The sequence below is a fragment of the Condylura cristata genome, unplaced genomic scaffold, assembly GCF_000260355.1.
Source record: "Condylura cristata isolate star-nosed mole 26May11 unplaced genomic scaffold, ConCri1.0 scaffold00011, whole genome shotgun sequence".
Classification (NCBI taxonomy): domain Eukaryota; kingdom Metazoa; phylum Chordata; class Mammalia; order Eulipotyphla; family Talpidae; genus Condylura; species Condylura cristata.
Genome location: NW_004567112.1, coordinates 47,177,063 through 47,201,929, shown reverse-complemented (window position 1 = coordinate 47,201,929; position 24,867 = coordinate 47,177,063). Strand labels below are relative to the sequence as shown.

The window sequence follows — 24,867 nt, the reverse complement described above, 5'->3', positions numbered from 1 at the left end:
AATGGTTAATACCTTTTAATTCAGTTTTAAACTTTATTTCTAGTTTTCTGTCGTTTTAAGTGTATAGTTCTACTAGAATACATACAGTCAGTGTCATACTTTTAATTTTTTGGATTAAATGTTTCATTAATAATGTATATCAAAGAAAAATGAGCTGATTGTAGCAGATTTTATAGAAAAGCTATTATACAAGTAATTTTTTGTAAAAAGTATTTCTTCTTTTGAATAGAAATTTTGTCTTAAAAGAGATTTCTTTTTTTAAAGATTTATTTGTGCATACAGAACTGGGGCACAGGCCAGAGGCTCAGGGGCGGCGAGAGGCTTTACCAGAGACAGAGTGGGGAGCAGAACAGGCAGATCAATGAAGTACACTGCTGAGGGAAACAGCTACCACATGGCGTGTCAGTTCAGGAGAGGTCTGCCACGCCACGTGGTCACCTCCGGGGCAGGCAGGAATCGAACTCATGCGAAAGTGGCTTTAGATTCTCAGTGCTGTGCTTTAACCCGCTGCGCCACCAGGGAGGGCCACCAAAAGAGATTATTTTAATAGCAAAGAGAAATATAAATGAAGCATTTATAGATTAGATCTTATTTAGAAGTCTTTAAGATCTCCCATGGCTCTCTTTTTGTCAACACTATTCCCTTGGTGAGGGAAGTATTTTAGGGAGCTGTTTCTTCATTCTCATGTTCAAGAGATAATACATTATTTCCATGTAGAGCAATCGGGTCACCCTGAAGATGGATGTTTCACACACAGAACATTCTCATGTAATCGGCAAAGGTGGTAACAATATTAAAAAAGTGATGGAAGACACAGGATGCCACATCCACTTTCCAGATTCCAACAGGAATAACCAAGCAGAAAAAAGCAACCAGGTGCTGTGGTTTTTTGTTTGTTTTTTTTTTCACATGAACTTTTATGGGACAAATTACAACCTTAATTTTCTATGTGCATGTTTCTTTTGGTAAGTGAGAACAAAATGGTAATCATGGAAATGGCATGTATTATAGATTGTATGCCCCGCTGCAAGGAGACTGAAGATGCCCTGTTTTTAACAGATGAGCTCTAAGTGGGCCCCAAATTCTTTTTTTGAACTTATATTTATTGAGGTAAAGTAGGTTTGGTTTTAGGTTCAAACCTCTGTAAATGTATAATTTCACACCCAGCCCCACGCCAGGGACCCAACCATCCTGCACCACATTCTGTTGGGCCCCTCCCCCCTCCACCCTTCTTCCCATCACCCTCCCCTCTCGAGTTGCCTGAGTTTTGTGGTCACATGTTAAGAGTTTATTACTGGTTGGGTTTTGCCTTATCCTTTGTTTTGTTTGTCTGTATACCACATATAAGGGAGACCACCCTGGATTCGTCATGGGAAAGTTCAGGGGATGGATCCAGGAGAGGACTGTCAGTAGTGGGTGATGGGGCAATTATTTTTTACCATCTAGCATGGAAATAATTCAGTGTTTTGAGAAACTAGTGTAGTGTATGTATCACTGCAAATTGAAATTCATCTAGTATGTGCAGAATTTAAATAAAAGGGAGAGCCTGTGAACAGTTAAGGGTGAGTGAGAGAGCAGGGTGGCCGCCTGAGGGCTGAGAGCTTTTGTGCCAGTCCATGGGGTGATGTAAACCTAAATCACCCAAGTAACTGGTTAAAGTGCAAGTTCTGGTGAAGCGAATCTGTGTTGGTTTCTGAGATTCTTCATTTTTAGCAAGTTCCCAGGTAATATGAATGCTGTTTTTTACTACTGGAGGACTTTGAATAACAAGGGTATAGCTAACTGGAAAAGCAGGTTTGGGTTCTGTTAAGATAAGTCTAACTCTGTATTTTTTTTTCTTTTTTTCTTTTTTGGCAGGTATCTATAGCAGGACAAACGGCAGGAGTAGAATCTGCCCGAGTTAGAATTCGGGTAACTATTTATTATTTATTAGTGTTAATCAGTGACATTTGTATTACAGTATCATGATTTATCAATCTCTAACTAAATCCTATGTTCTAACTAAATCCTATATTCCATGTATGGACCAAAAAGCAAAAGTTGTATTACTGTATTAAAGATGTGAGGGATGTTCTGCATTTTATCTGACTCAGTTTCTCTGATGATGATTTTGAAGTGAGCAAAATTGGCCTGTGCAAATAACATTATAGGCAGCTTGTTACAAACCCTCATGTGCCACAAAATGTTTCTTTTGTTAAAGAAACTTTACCCAAACTATGATTACAACTAAAACAATTTATGTTTTAAAATCACCTTCAGAAAAGAGTGAATGAATGTTACACATCCCTGAAAGCCTCAGGTTTTAACTGTATGGTTGGTTTGTCATCATTTCATTTTAGGAACTGCTTCCTTTGGTGCTGATGTTTGAGCTCCCGATAGCTGGAATTCTTCAACCAGTTCCCGATCCTAATTCCCCCTCTATTCAGCACATATCACAAACATACAACATTTCAGTGTCTTTTAAACAGCGATCCCGAATGTATGGTGCTACTGTCATAGTACGAGGGTCTCAGAATAACACTAGTGCTGTGAAGGTAAGTGATCTAGAGGGATTCAGAACACCCTAAATATACAAATCATGCACGTTTTGGTTTGAGAGAATTTTAAGTTAATTTTTCTTACAGAATGTTCTCTTGTATTACATTCTAGCTTATGGAATATGTTGAGTTTTTTCCATAGCTATGAGAATTGCAGTAGACTCTTGCTGTATGTGACTCTATAGAAGTGTTTTATTTATTTTTTTATGTTGAGGTATTGTAGGTTTTCCACACAGGATATGATTGAGACCCATAGGATCATCTCTTCATATGCATGTTACCACCTCTTCATATGCATGCCTTCCACCACTGTTCACTGGCCCCCTCTACACTTTGTCCTCTTCCCTCCTATGCTTTTCTCCTAGGAAGGAACTGCCATGCTGTTGGAACATCTTGCTGGTAGCTTGGCGTCAGCTATCCCCGTGAGCACACAGCTAGATATTGCAGCACAACATCATCTCTTTATGATGGGTCGAAATGGAAGCAACATCAAACATATCATGCAGAGAACAGGTGCTCAGATCCACTTTCCTGATCCCAGCAACCCACAAAAGAAATCCACCGTCTACCTCCAGGGCACCATTGAGTCTGTCTGTCTTGCAAGGCAATATCTCATGGTAGGTTACTGCAATGAGTGTTGCAGGGGATTTTGGTGACCTCTGTGGATACAGGGTATGTTGCTGTGTATACTTAGAAGATGTGTTTTTTGTTTTTTTTTTAAGGTTATTTATTTATGCTTACAGATCTGGGGTACAGACCAGAGGTGCAGGGACAGTGAGAAGATTCATCAGAAACAGAGTGGGGAGCAGAACAGGCAGATTGACGAAGTACAATGCTGAGGGGAGCAGTGGGCCTGTCAGGAGAGGTCTGCCACGCCATGTGGTCACCTGAGCAGGCGGGGATGGAACTCATGCTGAAGTAGCTTTCACTTCTTAGTGCTGTGGTTTAACCCTCTGCACCACCAGGGAGGGCCCGAGAAGATGTGTTTTGTTTTTTTGTTTTTTTAAGATTTATTTATCTGTTCATACAGAACTGGGGTACAGGCCAGAGGCTCAGGGGCGGCGAGAGGCTTCACCAGAGACAGAGTGGGGAGCAAAACAGGCAGATCTATGCAGTACACTGCTGAGGGGAGCAGCAGGTGGGTCAGGAGATGTCTGCCACACCATGTGGTCACCTCCGGGGCAGGCAGGGATCGAACTCATGTGGAAGTGGTTTTAGATTCTCAGTGCTGTGCTTTAACCCGCTGCGCCACCAGGGAAGATGTGGTTTTTATGCAGGCACACTGAAAGCCTGATCAAATAAGGAAGTTTCTTTGTAATAGGAACTTATCAAGTTAAGTACATAGTACCTTGGAGGCTGAAGTTCTTCATGGAGATAAGCAATTTCTTTCCATTATTTGTGTGTGTGTGTGTGTGTGTGTGTGTACATATCTATATTAGAGTAAATACAGATGACATAAATACAAGTAATTGGATATTTTTTAGGGAAGATGATTATTTTAATCAGACACATGGTGTGAGTTTGTATTTGACAAAGAAAACAAAAATACTTCTAAGATTTTACCTTCAAAGACATAAATTTTGGTAGCATGAAGCATTTGTACATTTCATAAATCTGATACAATTTTAAAATATGTGATTTATAGCATGTAGTATTGCCCTTATATAATTCAGTACTGCTTCCAATACTTAATTTGCAGTACTTCTAGTCTCCAGATATTTATGTAAAAACCCAGTATGGGTGGGGCCCTCCCTGGTGGCGCAGCAGGTTAAAGCACTGCACTAAGAAGCTAAAGCCACTTCTCCATAGTTCAATTCCCGCCTGCCCAGGGTGATCCACATGGTGCGGCAGACCTCTCCTGACCCACCCGCTGCTCCCCTCAGCAGTGTACTTCATCATTCTGCCTGTTCTGCTCCCCACTCTGTCTCTGGTGAATCCTCTCACTGCCCTGCACCTCTGGCCTGCACCCCAGTTCTGTATGTATAAATAAATAAATCTTAAAAAATAACCAGTATGTATACTGACATCTGGCAACAAAATATACCACGTGAAATAATGTGGACACACAAATATTATTGAAAACACCATTGTATTCTTCTGACCTTTAGTGACATTTCAAACAGTCAGGTGTGGCCTTTGCTGTTATCACCTTGCAGAATTTATTTTTGATAAACTTTCAGAAAATGTAAGTCACTGTTGCTGATTCCATTCCTCTGACAGATAGGAACTTGTTGTAATCATTAAGGATTATAATACATAATTTTAAGAAATTTCCTGTGTGATTTATTTTTAGTTAAGCTTGCTTTATCAGGCTAGTCATGCAGCATTCTCTTATCCAAAGATAAATGTGATTACTCTTCATTTCATTTTTTCTGCTTTTCATCTTCTTTAGATACTATTTTTAAGTAATTTTTCAAGTGTTCTGTGCAGTTCTGCATTAATAGTCATACTTTGACCAATCCTGGCAATAATACAGATATCTAATGTGACAGGTTATCATACAATATTGAAAGAAGTAAAAGGAGCAGGAACATTAAAAAAAATTACCCTATTTTCAATGCTATCACATTTTTGAAATATAATCACTATATACAGTCCTTACAAATATCACTTTTAGCCACAGGTAAAATGAAGCATAGTGATTTTATTTTAACCCTCATGTGCTTGACTGTGATGTCTCTTGAAACTTTTGTACAGATCCCAGCTAGCTAGCCCTGAGTCTCTGGGCATCACAAAAGTATGGAATTTGATTTCCATACATGGCAGCTTCGGGGGGGAGGTCAGGGAAAAATCTTTAGAAAGAAAAAGCAATTGTCATAAAAGGAGATAGTGTGACTTTTTTTTTTTTTTTAAGGGACAATACTAAAAATTCATTCTAGGAAGAACAGTAGGAGTTTCATCAGAAGAGAAGTAGAACTTAGGTTGTTGAAGAAGCCCTCTGACGAGTTAAGACATCAGTGTCCAGAAGCGGTTTAAACTATTTCTAGTCTCAAAGCTGACTTTGACATGTGGACAAACAGACCTGTACACGATTGTGCAAGTGAAGTCAGGCCAAAATGTGGAGATCTTTTTTTTTTTTTTTAAAGATTTATTTATTTTTGTATACAGAACTGGGGTACAGGGCAGAGGCTTAGGGACGGTGAGAGGCTTCAGCAGAGACAGAGTGGGGAACAGAACAGGCAGATCGACGAAGTACACTGCTGAGGGGAGCAGCGGGCGGGTCAGGAGAGGTCTGCCACGCCATGTGGTCACCTCCGGAGCAGGCAGGGATCAAACTCATGCAGAAGCAGCTTTAGATTCTCAGTGCTGTGCTTTAACCCACTGCGCCACCAGGGAGGGCCTTTTTTTTTTTTTTAATGAGTAATATAATTAGTTTTACATCATTTTATGCATTTTTCCATCTTAGTTGTAATCCCCTTGGGCTTCCCACTACCAAATCACCCATGTGTCATCACCATAGTCCAGAGCATTTCCCTCCCCCCACTGTTTTTGATTCCATTCCCCACTCCACCACCATAAAATGTCTGGTATATAGCTATTTATTATTCTTAGTTTCTCACCTGATTCATTATACTCCTACTATGAGTGAAACCATCCGGTATTTTTCCTTTTCTTTCTGGCTTATTTCACTAAGCATGATCCTTTCCAGCTCCATCCATGTTGCTGCAAAAAGGCATGTGATTTTTTTTTATTTGCTAATAATATTCCGTTGTGTATATGTACCACATATTTTTAATCCAATCATTCACTTTTGGGCATCTGGGCTGTTTCCATGTCTTTCCAGTTGTAAAAAAAGTAACAATAAACATGGGGGTACAGGTACCTTTTTGAATCAGTGTTTTTGTGTCGTTTAGGTAGATATCTAGGAGTGAGATTGTTGGGTCATATGGAAGCTCCATGTTTAGTAGTTTGAGAAACCTCCAAACATTTTCCATAGTGGTTGTACTCGTTTGCATTCCCACCAGCAGTGCAGGAGAGTTCTGTTTTTCTCCACATCCTCGCCAACATTTGTTGTCCAAATGTGGAGATCTTTAAGTGCTGATATACCTGTTAGATTTCACTCAGGAGACAATAAAAAGCCATGTTATAAGTGGGTGATTGATTACAAGCACAAGATTAATACCCTTGGTGTGAATGAGAATTTAGTTTCTAACCACTAACAAAATTGAATTTAGAGAATGGGCAAAATTTTCAAGGTAAAACATTTAGGGCCAACAACAACAAACTGAAGACACACATAATCTTGTTTTCAAAAAATAGTTTGTACCCCTCCACAGTATTTCACACAGTTGTCTGAGTTATTTAAAGAAATATTTAGCTTTTACTACTTTTGTTTACTCTTTAGTTCGGTAAAATAATTGCATCATATATGGACATGTTAAAATTCTTGAATGTTTACATGAATAACTTTTCACCTCCTGCACTTTCTACTCTGACATTTCCTAGGGTTGTCTGCCTCTCGTGTTGATGTTTGATATGAAGGAAGAAATTGACGTCGATCCACAATTCATTGCTCAGTTGATGGAACAGCTCGATGTCTTCATCAGCATTAAACCAAAACCCAAACAGCCAAGCAAGGTTGGTGACCCAGAAATCTGGGTCTGGACCCAGAAAACCAGGCATTAGGTCACATTCTGTATAGTGTTTCTGCAAATATATGGGCCTAAATATCCTATGGAATGTGTGTTATTATATGTTATGTTTATTTAGTTATTTTACACAAATAGAAATTTTTAACAGTACTCATTATTTTCCTTTATATATGTGTTGGGTTTTGGAATTCATTTTTAGTGATCATTATTTTTCTGTAAATATGAGAAAAAAAGAAATGAACTTCTCTTTGTTAACTTACAGTCTGATAACTTTAAGCATTCCTAAATTACCAGAGAGAGTTAATAAGGCTAAGTATCATACTGTGTGTGTATGTGTGTGTGTGTATACATGTACAGTTCCAAAATTAGTAAGGTAACTATTTGTGAGCTGCTAGGCTAGTTCTGGAAATTTAAAATATAGGCACCCATTCACTTTAATAAATACTTTAGATAATGAAGAAAACACCAGTTCAACCTTTTCAGAACCTCATTTCTAAGGTGTTGTCAAATTTCAGTAACTACATGTAGAGTAAAAATTTATTGCACTAACTTTGATGGTATTAAGTGCAAGCGAGAATATAAGGAAAGAGATTCCTTTTTAATATTGTATAAATTGGCATTATTGTGAAGGGAAATGTGGAACAATTTGATTACACTGAAAATACCCTAACCCAGCAATTCTACTTCTAGATTGATGCAGAATATTTTGTACCAGAAGTCAAAGGACAGAATGGTGTTGAATTAAAAAAAAAGAGAGATATATAATTACTTGTACTGGATGAGTCCCCTTTGGGGGTAAGAGGAAGGGGAATGAAACTAGGAAAGTAATCAAAAGGAGTGCTCCATTTCTTCAACAAAAATAGAAAAAAAAAAAAACAATTTTAGGGTGTTAGGTGTCTAAATGTTCCAGTAATCTTGATCTTCTCTATCTTAAAAAACTTTGAAATAAAAGGATTTATAAAATATAATGATGTGAAGTTTATAAAAATTTTAGGAAAAATAAAAAGAATTTCTAAACTGAAGGTTGTTAATTTATGAGAACAGCTAAAATACTGAGCAGCCATAACTTCTGATTTTTTCATTTCTAAACTATAAATCTTTATATGCATAGTGATACACATTTTACATATAATTTTGCAGATATATAAATGAGGTAGTATTCACTGTCAAAGTTAAAAAAATTAATCTCACCTCCTTCCAGAGAAAACTATAAAGGAAAAGATAGATTTCATTCTAAGTGAACTTGATGCAGTGGAGTTTCAAGGTGGAAAATGGGATATTAAATTTTATGTGTTGTGAAGCTTTACGTTTGACTGACTTGAGTTGACTAAAGTGACTGTGGACATCAAGACTAAATGCTAAGGACAGATGCAGGAAGAATTCTGGAGTTGTTTTAGAAATGAGTGCAGGTTGGGGAAAATAGACTGTCAGGGAGAAGCTGGAGCCTCGAGGGCCAGTTGCTTTAACTGCTTTCTCAGCCACAAATTATCTTTATTGTCCATTGGAGGCTTTTCCTATTGGGCTTACGTTTTGTTTTCTAGATGAGATTGTGGAGGAAAAATAAAAATGACATTGTTTAAAAATTTATTTTACCACAAGCTCTGCCATAGATAGGTTGTCAGTTGTCAGTCAGAAATAGTGGAACCTCAAAGTGGAATAGTTAATAGGCCATAAATGTCAAACATAAATGACTGTTGTAAGCAGTCTGTGTGTGCTGACAGTTTGATTTGTTTCATAAAGAGGAGATAAAGGGGGAAACCTTTAATGTAAGTATAGGAGAAGGTAAACAAGAATGGGCTAGAGTGCTAGACAGAAATCCCAGTCCTCTCATCTCCTGTTCACCAACTGGGCCTTTCACAGTCCAGCCCTTCACAATCACCTTGAGTAAGCTCTTAATGCTCACCTAAAATGAATAATCCCACCCCAGAAGGCTCTGGAATATAGGTGCAGTTTCAGTCCCGGTGTCTGATCACAGGAGTCACCCAGTATGTGGCAACGAACACTTGAATGTTTCACCAGAAGGTATAAATGTAAGAACTAAGGGTTTAGAATTCACAGAGCAATTGATTTGAAAGCAGCATTAATATATTCCAAGTGGTATTCATATTACCATTATTCATGTCTCACCCACCCCCCAACCCCGTTCATGGTGGATTACTTGCATGTCACCTTTTTTCTTTTCCATTATGTGTTTTCATAGTCTGTGATTGTGAAAAGTGTTGAACGAAATGCCTTAAATATGTATGAAGCAAGGAAATGTCTCCTCGGACTTGAAAGCAGTGGGGTTACCATAGCAACCAGTCCATCCCCAGCATCGTGCCCTGCTGGTCTGGCATGTCCCAGCCTGGATATCTTAGCTTCAGCAGGCCTCGGACTCACTGGACTAGGTATAAAACATATTATGATAGCACTTCTTAGTCACTGGGGGAAATGCTTACCTAATTCCCTTTCTTTCTACTGTTCGGGGCTACATTTTAAAGGCTGTTTTTTTTTTTTTTTTTCTTCTTTGGTCCCTGAGATCAGGTGAAAAGCTACAAAATTTGAATCGATCTATTTTGGCTTTTTATTAGATTCTATGAAGTTCTGTTTCCTAAATTATTCTTATTTTGGCATAAATAATAAAGGTCTGATTTATTTTCAGTGACTCTGTTTGTTCTTCTAAATTAAGAATGCCATTGAGAGTGAAGTGAGCAAGCTGACTAGGATTTATGTGTCTGTTCTCTCTTGCATTTGCAATATTGCTGTCAGTCCCTAGAGATAAAGATTATCCAGTTTTGCTTTTGTAAAAGTAATTGCAAATCTGTAGGAGGGAAGAGAAGGGGGGATGGTGAAAACAAACAGAACCCGATCATCCTGCTGTTAGACCTGATTCACCCAGACATAAAGGAAATCTAGTATATGGCCACCATGGGGAGCAAATGGACTTGGATTTATATCTAAGCTGATTAGAAAGGTGAAAGAACATCATCTTCATGCTTTTAGTTCTTTAAGAAAGTAGGGTGGTTCATTTAATCAGGTGACTTAGAGCCTATCATTTATGATTCCCCAACCTAAGGGCCAAAATTAGTTGCTGTATTACAGTTATTATAGGCTCACTACTTGCACATTTGAGTAGCGTTAATATAAAGTTAATTATTTTAGAAAATCATTCTGCCACAATCTATGTTGATTTAAAGCAGAAAAAAATATTTTAATTATTTTTTTTTTCTAGTAGCTATCCTGCTTTAAAAATATAATATGGTTATACAATTAAGATTCCAGTCATGACAGTAGAGCTGGAGTCCCCTCTCTTGGGACCTAATCTCCCAAAGTTGTTCCTTCCATTAGATATTAGAATAGAATATAGTAACACCACAATGTATATGAGGTAGAAAATGCCAGTCAGTTAACAGCAGGAACTGAGTTCTTGTTGTAGTAACCTGAAAAAAGTGAGGAAAGATTTAGTGTTACTTCATTTATAAAAGGTTTTCATGGCTATGCTAGTCTTATAAAGCTTAATGTTTTAAGTACTCCTCGAAACTTATATACAAATCTGCATTTACTTCAGAATATTTTACATGCCTGCAGGGCATTTTCACCCTTAAAGCAAAGTATTGAGTCCTTAAAATAAACAAGCAAACAATACCATAAAAAAACTTTTTAAAAATATTTATTTGTGCATACAGAACTGGGGTACAGGCCAGAGGCTCAGGGGTGGTGAGAGGATTCTCCAGAGACACTGCTGAGGGGAGCAGCAGGCGGGTCAGGAGAGGTCTGCCTCACCATGTGGATCACTTCCGGGGCAGGCAGGGATCAACTCATGCGAAAGTGGCTTTAGCTCTTTTTTTTCTTTTTAAAGATTTATTTATTTGTGCCTATAGAACTGGGGTACAGGCCAGAGGTACAGGGACGGTGAGAGGATTCCCCAGAGACAGAGTGGGGAACAGAACAGGCAGATCTTTGAAGTACACTCCTGAGAGGAGCAGCAGGCGAGTCAGGAGAGGTCCGCTGTGCCATGTGGTCACCTTTGGGGCAGGGAGGGGATTGAACTCATGGGGAAATGACTTTAGTTTCTTAGTGCTATCTTTAACCTGATGCACCACCAGAGAGGGCCCCCATAAAATTTTTTTAATTAAAGATCCTCATATAGATTGAAGAAGGACTCAAGTAAGTCCTATTGTGTTTTCACATATGGTGGATACAGTTCTGGAAAGCTCAGTCTATATGCAAATGGGCCAGATGGAGCCATTTTACTGCAGGAAAGCATTCCCTTAACCTCTGCTAATTGTAATGGCTTTGAAAAGAGTATGTTTGGAAGTAGGTGACCAGTAGGTTATTCAGAGAAATTAAAATAGGCTTCCACAAGCAGAGTTTTATTCATCCTAGCTAGTTAAGTGAAATGTAAAATAGTGGTGCTAAGGGACCACCCTAACTGCTTTTCTTGTTTGAGCACGCCTGTCTTCCATTTTCTGACCAACATCTGTTTGTGGGTAAGCTGGGTCCTGTGTTGGAGTTGTATCATACAACATTTCATGTGAATATTTGAAAGAAGTTCATGAATGTGTCACCCATATTTTATATTTGGAAAACACTAGATTATAGTAATGTGCATTCCGAATGTCAGTAGTTAGGCTGTGTGTATTTAAATATCTTGAACGTGTGCATATTGACTTTCTGTTCATTCATTACAGGTCTCTTGGGGCCCACCACCTTATCTCTAAACACTTCAACAACCCCAAACTCACTCCTGAATGCTCTCAATAGCTCAGTTAGTCCTTTGCAAAGTCCAAGTTCTGGTACCCCCAGCCCCACATTATGGGCCTCCCCTCTTGCCAGTACTTCAAGTGCCACAGGTCAGTATCTTTTAAGTATAATCCATGACATGTATTCTCAGGTATTACCAATTGGTAAATAAAATTTTCTAGTGGTTTGTTTCCGAGGGAAAAATTATGGCTCAAAGCATATTGCAGCCAAGCAGGAATTCCCTAAAATGTAAATTGTTTAAAATGGAGCACACCCAAGCAGTGAATGTCACATACAATTTAAACATAATCTTCAAACAAGACAAGCAGAGCAGGGCAAAGCACACAATATTCAGGGAGCAATGACAAAGGCACAGGAAGCTCACTGACCCAGCCATTCAGAGAGGTGGCTTCTCCTTAGACAGCCTTGCTGAGGCGACATCTGCATGTTCCTGGTCTTGCTAGTTTCCTCATCTGTGCAGTGAGAGCCTTGGGTTAAATATTCTTCACAATGGTATTCCATTTTTAACATCCTCTTGTATTTTTATAGTAATGCTAATCCTATTTACAGAGAGGTCTCAAAATGAAATTTGCAGGAACAAAAGCAACACTGTTGTTACTGAAAAAGACAGTCATTGAGTCTGAGTTTTTCTCGTCTGATATCTGCTTTCATGAAATGTTGCAGGTTTTTCTGCTATACCACACCTTATGATCCCATCGACTGCCCCCACGCTAACTAATATTTTGTTGTCTGGAGTTCCCACGTATGGGCACACAGCTCCATCTCCCCCTCCTGGCTTGACTCCTGTTGATGTCCACATCAGCAGTATGCAGACAGAAGGCAAAAAAATCTCTGCTTCTCTAAATGGACATGCACAGGTAACGTCCTCCAGCCAGGAGCGTGTGATCTGTGCTCTTTGTAAGAGATGAGCCACAATAACTCCTTCATCTAACCTAAATGAATTTTAACATTATGACCTTTTCTATTTACTCTTTTCTTTTTAGTCTCCAAATATAAAATATGGTGCAATATCCACTTCATCACTTGGAGAAAAAGTGCTGAGTGCGAATCATGGTGATCCATCCAGACAAACCACTGGGTCTGAGCAGGCATCTCCCAAATCAAGCCCCACAGAAGGTATCTTTCTTCTGTACTTCAGTCTGGTCTCTTACTTAAAGAAGGGGTGTAATTGAATATCTATGCCATGATTTTGGCTTCAAGTGTGCAAAAAGTTGGCATCTTGGGTGAAATTCAACACTGTGCACAGAATCACTTTCCCATTATATAATTTCCTAACTTAAATAAATGTAATTGTGTGACAGGACAATTTATCACACACACACACACACATATGTGCACAATTGCAGAGTTTTACTCCAAGTCAAACATTTCTTTTTATAAACTCTTTAACCCTAATATTCTATAAAAAAAAAAAATAAAATACTAGGGCTGAGCCTCCCTGGTGGTGCAAAGGGTTAAGTCTCAGCATTATGAAGCTATCAGCAGCCACTGAAGCATGAGTTCTATCTATCCTCAGCTAGGGAGCTGACCCACCTGGCACAGCACACCTCCTGGCTCTCCTGCTGCTCCCCTTAGCAGTGTATTTCACTTGCTCTGCCTGTTCTCTCCACTCTGTCTCTGGTGAATCCTCTCACCTGCCCTGCACCTCTGACCTACACTCCAGCTCATATATGCATAAGTACATAAAATAGATCTTTACAAAAAGATGAGGGCCTTCTCTTCACATTTCATTGTGAGTTTTTGAGACAATCTGAATTTGTTGCATTGTCCTCTTGAGTAGAGAGCTGTTCCCCTTGTCCCCAGCCATCTGTTGGATTCTGCTTGGTTTCCACTACAGGTGATTGTAAGATGGCATTTGGGTTTTCACTCTTCTCTCTTCTCTGCAGGTTGCAATGATGCTTTTGTTGAAGTAGGCATGCCTCGAAGCCCTTCCCATTCTGGGAATGCTGGTGACTTGAAACAAATGATGGGTCCATCTAAAGTTTCCTGTACCAAGAGGCAGACAGTAGAACTTTTGCATGGCACTAAGAACTCGCACTTACAGTATGTATTTTACCCTTCGAAGGGCCCTGATCCATTGGAAAAGTCTGAAATGAGCTTGATTAGCTTTAAACTCAATCGCTAGTTGTCCTTGGTTCAAACGAGTTGGACCTTTTCATTATAAGCACCTTTTCTTTTTAAAAATTTTATTAAAGAATTATAGCTGCTAATTTTCACTGCTCTGTAAATCTTTCTGTCTTCTCTATAGTCTCTCTCCACTGTAGCTATTTGGGTTTATTTTGGAGTCCTCTAAACCATCTACATTGCTCTGCACTGTTAGCATTCTCTCTGCTATTCAATAATAAGCAAGGCATTTTTTACTGTTAGCAGTTTTCCTGCTGTGAATTCATTTGACTTTGAATTCTTTAATTAAGCTGTCTTAGTTCTAAGATAACTGATAATTTTGTTAAAAATACATTATGATTTTTTAAACTAATCATAGCGAATATATTGTATTATATTGCATATATTGTATTAAATGTTTTGCTCCCTTCCAACACTTTAGTTATACATGTGTCATCCTTACTGTTTTTTTTCCACTTAATTTTTTTTAAAAGGTGGCCTGTTCACATTTTAAAAAAGCAAAACAATGAAAAGATTATATGTCAAAAGATTTTGTTCTCATCCACCTGCAGCTACCCACTTTTTCTCTTATCTCCCTACTTTTTTAGAGTTGAGTATCTTTAAGCAATTATAACATATATTCATCTGTATTGTTGTTTCTTCCTTTTATTCCTCAAACTTGTTTTGCTTTTGTAATTGCAATTCCCATTTTGTTCAAGTGCAAATGTACTTTATCTGTGTTTTTCTTTACATGGCACTAATATCCCAAATTAACATTGTTTGATACAGGTTGGAGAAATGATTTTGTTTTTCCCTCTGTATTGACATTTCAAAACCAATCTCACACTCCTTTCCTTATTAAGTGTATTTTGCATTTATCCTCTCTCACTTGAAATCAACTGCAACCTCCAGTATGGACTCCTGCCTTCAGCCTCTCATTCACTTGGTTGGCCCAGTAATTATTTTGAAAACATGCGTCAGTTGCTGTCACACATTGACTTTAAAACCGATCTCCACATCCGTGTCCTTTGTGTGTGCTGGTCCCTCTGAATCCTCTTAGCCTTCTGCACTGGTGGACTGCAGGTGCCCTGTTAATTCCAACTCAAAATGTCCTCTGTGAATCTTTTGTGAATTTTTGTCAGGCAAAGCTCGTTACTGCTCCTGTTATATTATAACAGACTTTTCCTAAATTCTCTGAAATTCCCTGGCGTAACTGAATAGTGAATAATTAAAAAAATAATAATGACCATATCACAGTATCAAAAGATGACTTATGGCAAAACAAGATGCAATAGATATTTGTCCTGTCACAATACAAGTTTCTGTGACAAAATGGTTATTTCAAGAGATGACCTTAAATGTGGGTAATCTTCATTTTTAAAATAAGAGTAACAGATTTTGTGAACACCCACAGGGTATCAGATGACTTTGGTTCCACCTGCCAAAGTGACACCTATTGAAAAGCCTGCCTTGGACATTTTTGGGGCACCTGTCCTTTAGTGTTATATGTCCATTCTACAGCACTGTATATAGGCTTCATACAATATATATGAATATACGTTATGCAATAGTTTCAGTAACAGCTCTGGAATTAAAACACCTGGGTTCAAATGCCAGCACTACCCTTTATCAGAGATATCACCTTGGACAAGGCACTCCCCTCCTCTGTAGAATGCGGGAATTCCTGGTACTTACCTTAAAGCAGTGTTGGGAGGATTAAGTGAGATAATGCATGTAAGTAATTGAACATGCTAAGCTTACATAATGTCTGGGGTATGTGGGGAACGCTGATCACTTTAGAATTATGGAGTATTCAGTTCCTAACTCCTTCACAGCAGCACTGACAGGTTGCTCTCGGACTCTGAACTGAGCTCTGCAGAAAGTCCTCTGACTGACAAGAAGGCCCCTGGGAGTGAACGTGCTGCTGAGAGGGCTGCTGCCGCCCAGCAGAACTCTGACAGGGCCTGCTTGGCCCCCCGGCCTTCATACATCAACATGCAGGTAATGATTTTAACAAATGGAAAAGATATCCAAATGCAGGGTGGTTTGGGCTAGGGGATAGGATGTTTAGTGAGCAGTAGAGCAGAAATTGGGTTTTCCTTCTGCACTCTAGTTAAAAGCACATGGAAACTCATGTATTTGTTAGGAATTGGTTTTACTATAAACATTAGCAATGAAAGAGTTAAGCTGACCAAATTAAGCTCCCAAGAGAAGAATTACTTATTATACTAAAATGATATATGTCACTGTGTCTTAAGCAAATGCCATTATTCTTCTGTTGCTTAAAAAAATTACAGATAAATGTCAGAGCTGTTTTTCTTTATTAGTGAGGTTGATTGAAAACTTTAATTGTTAGAAACATTGTATTTTTTAGCATCACAACTTGAAATCAATAGTGTCTTTTTTTTGGGGTGGGGTGGGGAGGGATAGCTGTCTTGCTTTATTATTTTCTTTATTGAAATAACATTGGTTTATTACACTGTATGTTTTAGGGACAGAGGCTCATGGCTCCTCACATGAAACCACAGGCTCCCTAGCCCCTTAGTTCCAACCTCCATACTGCCTCTCTATAGCCTCAATTCTGCAGACATATTTCTAGGATTTATTTTGATGTTAGTTTTTTTTTTTTTAAATTTATTTCTTTATACATGCAGAACTGGGGTACAGGCCATAGGTGCAGGGGCAGTGAGAGGATTCAACAGTAGGGAGCAGAACAGGCAGATTGATAAAGTACACTGCTGAGGGGAGCAAAGGTGAAACAGAAGAGGAATGTTGCGCCTTGTGGGTCATCTCCAGGGTTGGGGATCAAACTTGTGCTGAAGAGGCTGTGGCTAGTTTCATAGTGCTGTGCTTTAACCTGTTGCGCCACTAGGGAGGGCCTTGATGTTAGTTTTATCAGTTCCTTCATTTTGTTTATATTCTACAGAGGCATGAAATCACCTGTTTTTGTCTTTCTCCTTCTGACTTATGTCACTTAGCATAAACCCTACCAGTTCCACCCATGATGTTGGAAATGGCTCATTCTTCTTTACTTATAGCTGGGTAGTATTTGATTGTGTATTTTTTATATATCTGAATAATCCACTTACCTGCCCTTTGACATTTAGGTTGTTTCCATAACCTGGCTATTATAATTAGTGCTGCAGTAAACCATAATGGTACATATATCCCTTTGAAGTAGTGATTTTATATTCTTTAGGTGAGATACCTAGTGGTATAATTGCTGGATCATATATTTTAACTTTTAAGGCACTTCTGTACTTATTTCCACAGGGGCTGAGCCAATCTAAGTTTATTAGAGTGTACAAGGTTTCCTTTTTCTACACATCTTTGCTAACAATTGTTGTTTTGAGACTTTTTTTGCTATGGACCATTCTTCTGAAAGTGAGGTGGTAGCTCATTGTGGTTTTGCATTGCAAACTTGATAAGTGATGTTGAACATTTTTTCATGTGCCTACTGGGCATCTGTATGTCTTCTTTGAGGAAGTGTCTATTTAGCTCTTCTGCCCATTTTTTTTTTATTGAATTTTTTTCCCCCTTAAGTCAATGAGTTCTTTGAAGATCTTGGATATTTGTCTTGTTATATATATAGTATACACACATTTTCTCTCCTTTCAGAAAGATGCCTTTTTGTTTAAATGAGAACTTACTTTGCTGTACAGAAGCATTTGAACTTGATGTATTATAGTACCATTCATTTATTTTTGCTTGCTGTCCTTGCCATTGGAATCAAGTCCCCAAAGACTTCCCTAAGGCTAATGTCATGAAATATTTTTCTTATGTTTTTTCTATGTCTTTTATGATTTTCAAATCATATGTTTTTTTCTATCATAAAGGACTTAAATTTAAGTCCTTACTACATTTTGAGCTAATTTTTGTGTATGATTTAGTGGTCTAGTTTCATTTTCCTGTGTGTAGCTGTCCAGTTTTCCAACACCATTTGTTAAATATATTTTCTGTTCTCTTGTGTATTCATTTGCTGTAGATTAGTTGTCCATATAAGTGTAGGTTTATTTCTGGGCCCTCAATTCTGTACCATTGGTCTGTGTATCTAGTTTTATTACAATGCCATACTGTTTTTATTATCATAGCCTTATAGTGTAATTCAGAGTCTGAAAGCATGATACTTCCTCTTATTTTTTTGTCAAGGTTGCTTTGGCTATTTGGGGTCTTTTGTGGGTCCATATAAATTTAAATAATGTACAGTAGTGCTAGGTATTTAATAATTTTTGATGCTACTGTAAATGGAATTAAAAATTGTTTCTCTTTTAATTATTTGCATTTAGGAATGCTATAGATCTTTGTAGCCTGCCAGTTTAATGATTTATTGTTTCTATTTTATTTTTTTTTTGTGAATTCTTTAGGGTTATCAATGTTTATTATCATGTCATGTGCAAAGAGTGTTATTTTTTTCTGATTTGTACTCCTTTTATATTTTGCATAACTAAGTCTACCACTAGTGCTATGTTATACAGTTGTGGTAAGAATGGACATCCTTGTTATGTACCTCATAGTAGAGGGAATGCTTTCAGTTTCTTGCCATTGATTATGATACTAGCTGTGTGTTTGGTATATATGCCGTTATTTAAGTTGAGGTATATTCCTTCTGTCTCCATCATTTATGAATGTTGAATTGTGTTAAATGCCTACTTTATACCTATTGATATGGTCATAAGTAGAGCTGTAAGCAGTATCATTCCTCATGGCATCGTGTTGGATAAGTTGAATATGCTTTGATATATGAAATGGACATGATAAATTTGGTATGATTTAAACTAATGTGAGCCTTTAGCTTTGTGAAGGTAACTGCAAAGTATTATTGAGGACTGTATTTTTATGATTATTTTAAGTGGTTTCCTCTGGAGAGATTACCTCTGTATTTTCTGTGTAGCAGGCTAACTACTCAAATAGACTACTGAACGTGAAATACAGAAATTGGATTTCCATCTAGGTCACAATATGAAAAATAAAGATTTGTATTTTTAGAGATCCTATATGCATTTAATTTCCTCTTAGAATTTCTAGATGGATTTACCTACTTCATAGTAAAAGATTTATCATCCTCCCACCTACCTCCAAAAAAAGAGAAAAACTTTCCACAAAATCCTAGAATCGACATTATTATAGTGGGACTCCCTGGTGGCAAGGGGTTAAGCCTCAGCCCTGTGAAGCTATGGACAGTCACTGCAACATGAGTTAGATCACAGCCAGGGAGGTCACCCATATGGCATGGCAGACCTCCCGTTTCCCCTGCTCTTCTCCTCAGCAGTCAGTCTACCTGTTCTGCTCCCCACTCTGTCTCTGGTGAATCCTCCCACCCTACCCCTATACTTCTGGCCTGTACCCCAGAGCTCTTGTGTGCATAAATAAATAATAAATCTTTTAAAAAAAGGCATTACCACAAATATTTCAAAAAATTCATGGAAAAGTATTATACTCTAGTGATTCCTGCCTGTTGTTCTCTCTCTCTCTCTCTCTCTCTAATAGTATAATATTTATTTTTACAATATTTTGTGCCCTTATTTATCTCAGTTGTAATCCCCTGGGCTTCCTATCACCAAATCACCCTGTGCCATCACCATAGTCCACTGTACTCCCCCCTCCCCCCATTTGATCCCATTCCCCACTCCACCCTGTAAATTGTCTCTGGTATATAGTTGTTCATTATTATTATTTTCCCTCTCTGGTCCTTTCTTTATGCTCCTGCTATGAGTGAAACCATCTAGTATTTTTCTTTTTCTTTCTGGCTTATTTCACTCAGCATGATCCCTTCCAGCTCCATCCATGTTGCTGCAAAAGGCATGAGTTTATCTTTTTTATTGCTGAGTGACATTCCATTGTGTATATGTACCACATCTTTTTAATTTAATCATCTCCTTTTGGGCATTTGGGTTGAATCCATATCTTTCCTATAATTAAAGCAGCAATAAGCATAGGGGTGCAGGTATCTTTTTTGAATCAGTGTTTTTGTGTCTATTGGGTAGATACCTAGGAGTGGGATTGCTGGGTCATATGGAGCTCCATTTTTAGTAGTTTGAGGAACCTCAAGTTTTCCATAGTGGTTGTACTAGTTTGCATTCCCACCAGCAGTGCAGGATAGTTCCTTTTTCTCTACATCCTCGCCAACATTTGCTGTTGCTAGTTGTTTTAAGATTCTCACTAGTGTGAGGTGGTATCTAATTGTGGTTTTAATTTTCATCTCCCTTATTACAAATGATGTTGAACATTTCTTCATATGCTTGTTGGCCATCTGCATTTCCTCTTTGGAGAAGTGTCTTTTTAGCTTTTCTGTTCATTTTTTGATGGGGTTGTTTATTTTTGTTGTTTCATCAGTTCTTTGTATATCTTTGATCAATCCTTTATCACTAGTATTGTGTGAGAAATTTTTTTCCCAATCAGTAGGATGTCTGTCTGTTTTTTGTAATGTCTTTTTTGCTGTACATATGCTCTTTAACTTGATGTACTTCCATCTCTTTATCCTTTACTTCACTATCGTTTCCTGCCTTTTTTTTTTAAGATTTATTTATTTATGCATATAGAATTAGGGTACAGGCCAGAGGTGTAGGGGTGGTGAGAGGCTTCACCACAGACAGAGTGGGGAGCAGAACAGGCATATCATCGAAGTACACTGCTGAGAGGAGCAGCGGGCAGGAGAGGTCTGCCGTGCCGTGTCGTCACCTCTGGGGCAGGTGGGGATCCAACTCATGCTGTAGTAGCTTTAGTTTCTTAGTGCTGTGCTTTAACCCGCTGTGCCACCAGGGAGGGCCCGTTTCCTGCCTTTTTAATCCTATGCCCTTTAACGTTTTCATGAGATGTTAAGTATGTTTTTATAAAAGATATGACCTTTATAAAATGTGACTGTTTTTAAATATTGCTGCATTTCCTCTGATAATGTTTGTCTGAAATAAAATTCTCTTATCCCTGTCATGAACTTTTCATGTTTTTCATTCATCTGGTGGTTCTCTTTTTCTTTCCCATGTAAAGAGAAACTTTTTATGTCCCTTTCTTTGAAAGTGAATAAGCATATTCTTGGTGTGGAGTTTACTTAAGTAGATGTAATTTATGCCATTAGTAAAGAGCTGACTCTTAGAATCAACGAGAAATCAATAATAGTCCCAGAGCATTGACAGGGAGGAGACAGATAGAAGACTTCCTCAGTTCCTTCAGCTAAGAATGATCTGTCTCCTGACTGCTTTTGGGAGTATTGTCTGTGTCTCTGCCTTTCTTTTCATACTTATCTCTCTTTCTAATCTATTTTGTAGTTTGTCTTTTTTCCCCCTCTAGCCCATCCAGCAAAAATGCTGAGTGCTTTAAGGCTGTAGATTATTTCTGATTAATTATTGTATTCTTTCACAAGTTTCATCAGCACAGTCTCTTTCACCAGAAGGCATTCGATAAGTATTTATCGAATGAGTGAATTTGGTATCTCCCTGTACCTTGCCATTAGATAGATATTAATTCTTAAAAATCAATATTAACTCCTAATGCTATTATAGAAAGGTTTCAAGAGCATCACAAACTATGTTATGTAAAAATCTGCCTCTGCTGTGCTTTTAGAATGAAGCACATATCCTGGCTTGTCTGAGACTGTTCTTGTTTACTTTTCTTATCCTGCCCTAATTATTATTTGTAGCACATTTCACTCTCAGAAGCATTCTGTTTCAGCTCATAAATTATACTGGCTTCATATAATTTGAAAATATCATTCGTGTGGGAAAAAAATCAAAGGAACTATTACCAATTGATTCCTTGATGGTAGGCCTTGAGATCACTTTTTAGGTAGTCCTTAAAGTGAGGCATTAAGACACTGTGTTAGCACGACATGTAACTATTTCTAGAGTACTTACTGAAAAATGGTCTACTGTGGTCCTTATATAAATCTAGCTGTGTTATTCAATGTTAATTGAAAGGATAAATGATGCTATCTAGTCATGTAATAAAAGGTAAGTAGGTTTAATTTTGTTACATTGCTTAATGTAGAGCTAGACAGTTATTTCACTTCAACAGTAAAGACTCTACTAATTAGGCTAACTAATGGATCAAGTTGTCTTGATTTTATCCCATTCCTTTCCATCCATGCTTTATCTAAACGAAGAGGAGATTTTGAGAAATGAAGGAGGCCAGTATATAATCTGGAAGTATTTTGTTGATACCTTATTTTAAAACTTAGCAAAACTACTATTAGGTTATTTATTACACATACTGTGTCCTGATATGTTAAATATTCATAGTGAATTGGATATATATATATTTTCCTTTCAAAGGGAAATTTCTAACTCTTGTCATCACTATGACGTACAAGTCAGACTATAATTTATTATTGTAATTAATTAGTTTTGAAAACATAGTTAAATTTATCAGACAGTAACTAGATTCTGTCACATGGTGTGAAACTAGGCATGTGTCCCAGTAAGATTCATGGACTGTAATAAAAACCTTTGTTCTCTAATCATGGATTAGAGATATTTGAGTAGATGGATAATGAAGATATTTTCTTTGTTTTATTTGCAGGCCTTTGACTATGAACAAAAAAAACTACTAGCAACCAAAGGTATGTGAAACATTAATGATCTACACTTTTTTCCAATGGCTCTATAAATGGTTGAATTAAGTCAGAAAGGAAAAAAGACGTATAAATGTTTTCATTCATAGGAGGAATATAGGGAAACCAAATAATAAGGGATCAGGAAGAAAAAATAAAACAACAAAATTAGCAGACAACCATAAATCAGAGATATTCTGCAAGGGAATGTAGGGGAAAGGGATCACAGCAGGGGAGAATAGAGTATTTGCATGGTGATGATTCATGGGTGAATTGGTCGTAGGGATTTTACAGGGAATACACAGTAGTGTAAAAGATGTAAATTTAAAAAAAACTGATATAGCCCCCCCAAAAAAAATTCAGAAAAAGAAATCAAGATGTTTAGGTTTAACTTGTAAAAATTTTGTTGAGGTTGGGTTGTAGTTTGTTGTTGAGTATTAATAATAGTTCAATTAAAACATCCTGTTGAATTTTAAAATTTATTACTTTTTGTAAAAGGTTCTATGAAGATATTTTAAGGCATTTTGTGTCAAACAATACTCAGAGATCATTTCTTTACATATATCGAAGAAACACTATTTTAGTGAATAATTACATTTAAAAATACCAAGTATTTGCTTTATATTCTGTTTCCCAAAGCCATGTTAAAGAAACCAGTGGTGACGGAGGTCAGAACACCCACAAATACCTGGAGTGGTCTGGGGTTTTCTAAATCCATGCCAGCTGAAACCATCAAGGAGCTGAGACGGGCCAATCATGTGTCCTATAAGCCCACAATGACAACCACTTTTGAGGTTTGTAGTCATGCCCTACCCATTCTTCCTGCCTGTCCTCTTAACAAGGAGAATAGCCATTGCTCTCCTTCATGCTTTATTTCCATAAGGAATAGTCATTCATGGTGATTTGGCTTTCAAGTTCTATTCATGTGAAATTTATATTGCTGTTAAATGGATACCTTCATATATATGTGTGTGTGTGTGTGTGTGTGTGTGTGTGTGTGTGTGTCTTCTCTCAAAGATGTTGATCAGCTTAAGGTGACAAGATTTTGGATAAATGTGGTTTTGTTAGGGGCAGAGTATCATAAATCATAGAGCAGGGCTAAAGTTAAGCAAAGGGAAGATATAATGTATGTATATATGTATGTATGTGTGTGTGTGTGTGTGTGTGTGTAGTAAGAAGTTCTTTTAATCAACTAGCAATGCCACCATGAGAAGACAAAGCAAATATTCAACAAAAACAAGTTTTAAGATAGGAGTTAAAAATTCAGTGTGTTCAGATGTGCCAGGAACACAGCAGGAAGTATCACAAACAAGAGCTCCAAAATTTTATGTTTCCCAGTTGTTGGCTGCACTCCTTAGTGTGAGACTGGGAATCTGGCATCCTCGCCACAGGGAAATGGGATCCAGCGTTCCAGAGTCCTCAGCCAGGCCACACGTGACTCACTGAGCAGGACTTTTCAATTTGAGGCTATCAGATTTTGGCTCTAAGCCTTGGAGAGTTGCGGGGGCAGGGGCGAGGGGTATGGCTGGAGAGACAGAGTACAAATGCACAGTACTGGGGAGATCAGGCAGACTAAATGTGTATGAAAATGATTAAGTATCACAATGTTCAGCTGTAGGCTGAGAAACAAATACTAGTTAAGGGTTTCATAATTGTTAGTCTAATAACTAGCATTTGTAGATTGACCTCTTCTCCATACATATTCTTTGTAATAAACTAGACTGTTGATAAAAAGAAAAAACAAACATGCTATTTTTTTTTGTAAGAAAAAGAAAATGTGATTGAAATCCTACAAAGAATAGTTTCCTCTGAATTTCATTGTCAGACTTACAGTAGCAGCCTGGCAGGCTGTATTTAAAGATTGAAATTTCCATCAGCAGTTAGAATGTAGGAACCAGTAGGAAAAATTTCAGAGCCCTAGGAAGTACACTCCTCTTGCTGCCATTAGAGCTCTGAGAGAAAATAAACATTTCCTTTTGTTGGCAGAGACCTTATAACTGTGGTGCCGACAGTTCGGCCATCAGCTCTTGCTCCTGTGGACATCTGTGTCGCTCCCCTGGCTTTTGGCAGAAGGGTGTGTTAGGTAGTGGTTGTGTCACTGTATTTCCAGAGATGAAATATTCCCGTTTAGAAATGTTAATGGAGGTCTGCTGTGAAAGCTCCACAGTGTGGCGACATGATGGCCAGTCTCAGTATGTTGTGGTCAAGTGCAGGGCCAGGAGGGCTGACAGCCCCAACAGACTTGTAGTTTTGATGAGGAACTTCACTCTTGAAACTTAAAACTTCCCCACATAGAGGCAAGAGCCCAGAACAGTTGTTTGTTCCCAGGAGTACGTGTTAGAAAAAGGAG

The 24,867-nt window shown here is 37.9% G+C and overlaps 1 protein-coding gene across 2 annotated transcripts in view; it reads left to right on the top strand.

The window, feature by feature from the left end:
• The window catches only part of BICC1 (BicC family RNA binding protein 1), a 269,917-nt gene that overhangs the window by 231,872 nt on the left and 13,178 nt on the right, over nt 1–24,867 (top strand). The window contains exons 5-17 of one of the 2 annotated variants that reach the window (XM_012723663.1): nt 718–876; nt 1,858–1,911; nt 2,340–2,534; nt 2,903–3,154; nt 6,984–7,115; nt 9,330–9,516; nt 11,800–11,961; nt 12,536–12,729; nt 12,856–12,988; nt 13,759–13,915; nt 15,814–15,976; nt 22,487–22,526; nt 23,157–23,311. In XM_012723663.1, coding sequence (XP_012579117.1) covers nt 718–876; nt 1,858–1,911; nt 2,340–2,534; nt 2,903–3,154; nt 6,984–7,115; nt 9,330–9,516; nt 11,800–11,961; nt 12,536–12,729; nt 12,856–12,988; nt 13,759–13,915; nt 15,814–15,976; nt 22,487–22,526; nt 23,157–23,311 — 1,983 coding nt within the window. Of the gene's footprint in view, nt 1–717; nt 877–1,857; nt 1,912–2,339; nt 2,535–2,902; nt 3,155–6,983; nt 7,116–9,329; nt 9,517–11,799; nt 11,962–12,535; nt 12,730–12,855; nt 12,989–13,758; nt 13,916–15,810; nt 15,977–22,486; nt 22,527–23,156; nt 23,312–24,867 lie in introns of both variants that reach the window. The other variant, XM_004680878.2, reaches the window with a different exon arrangement.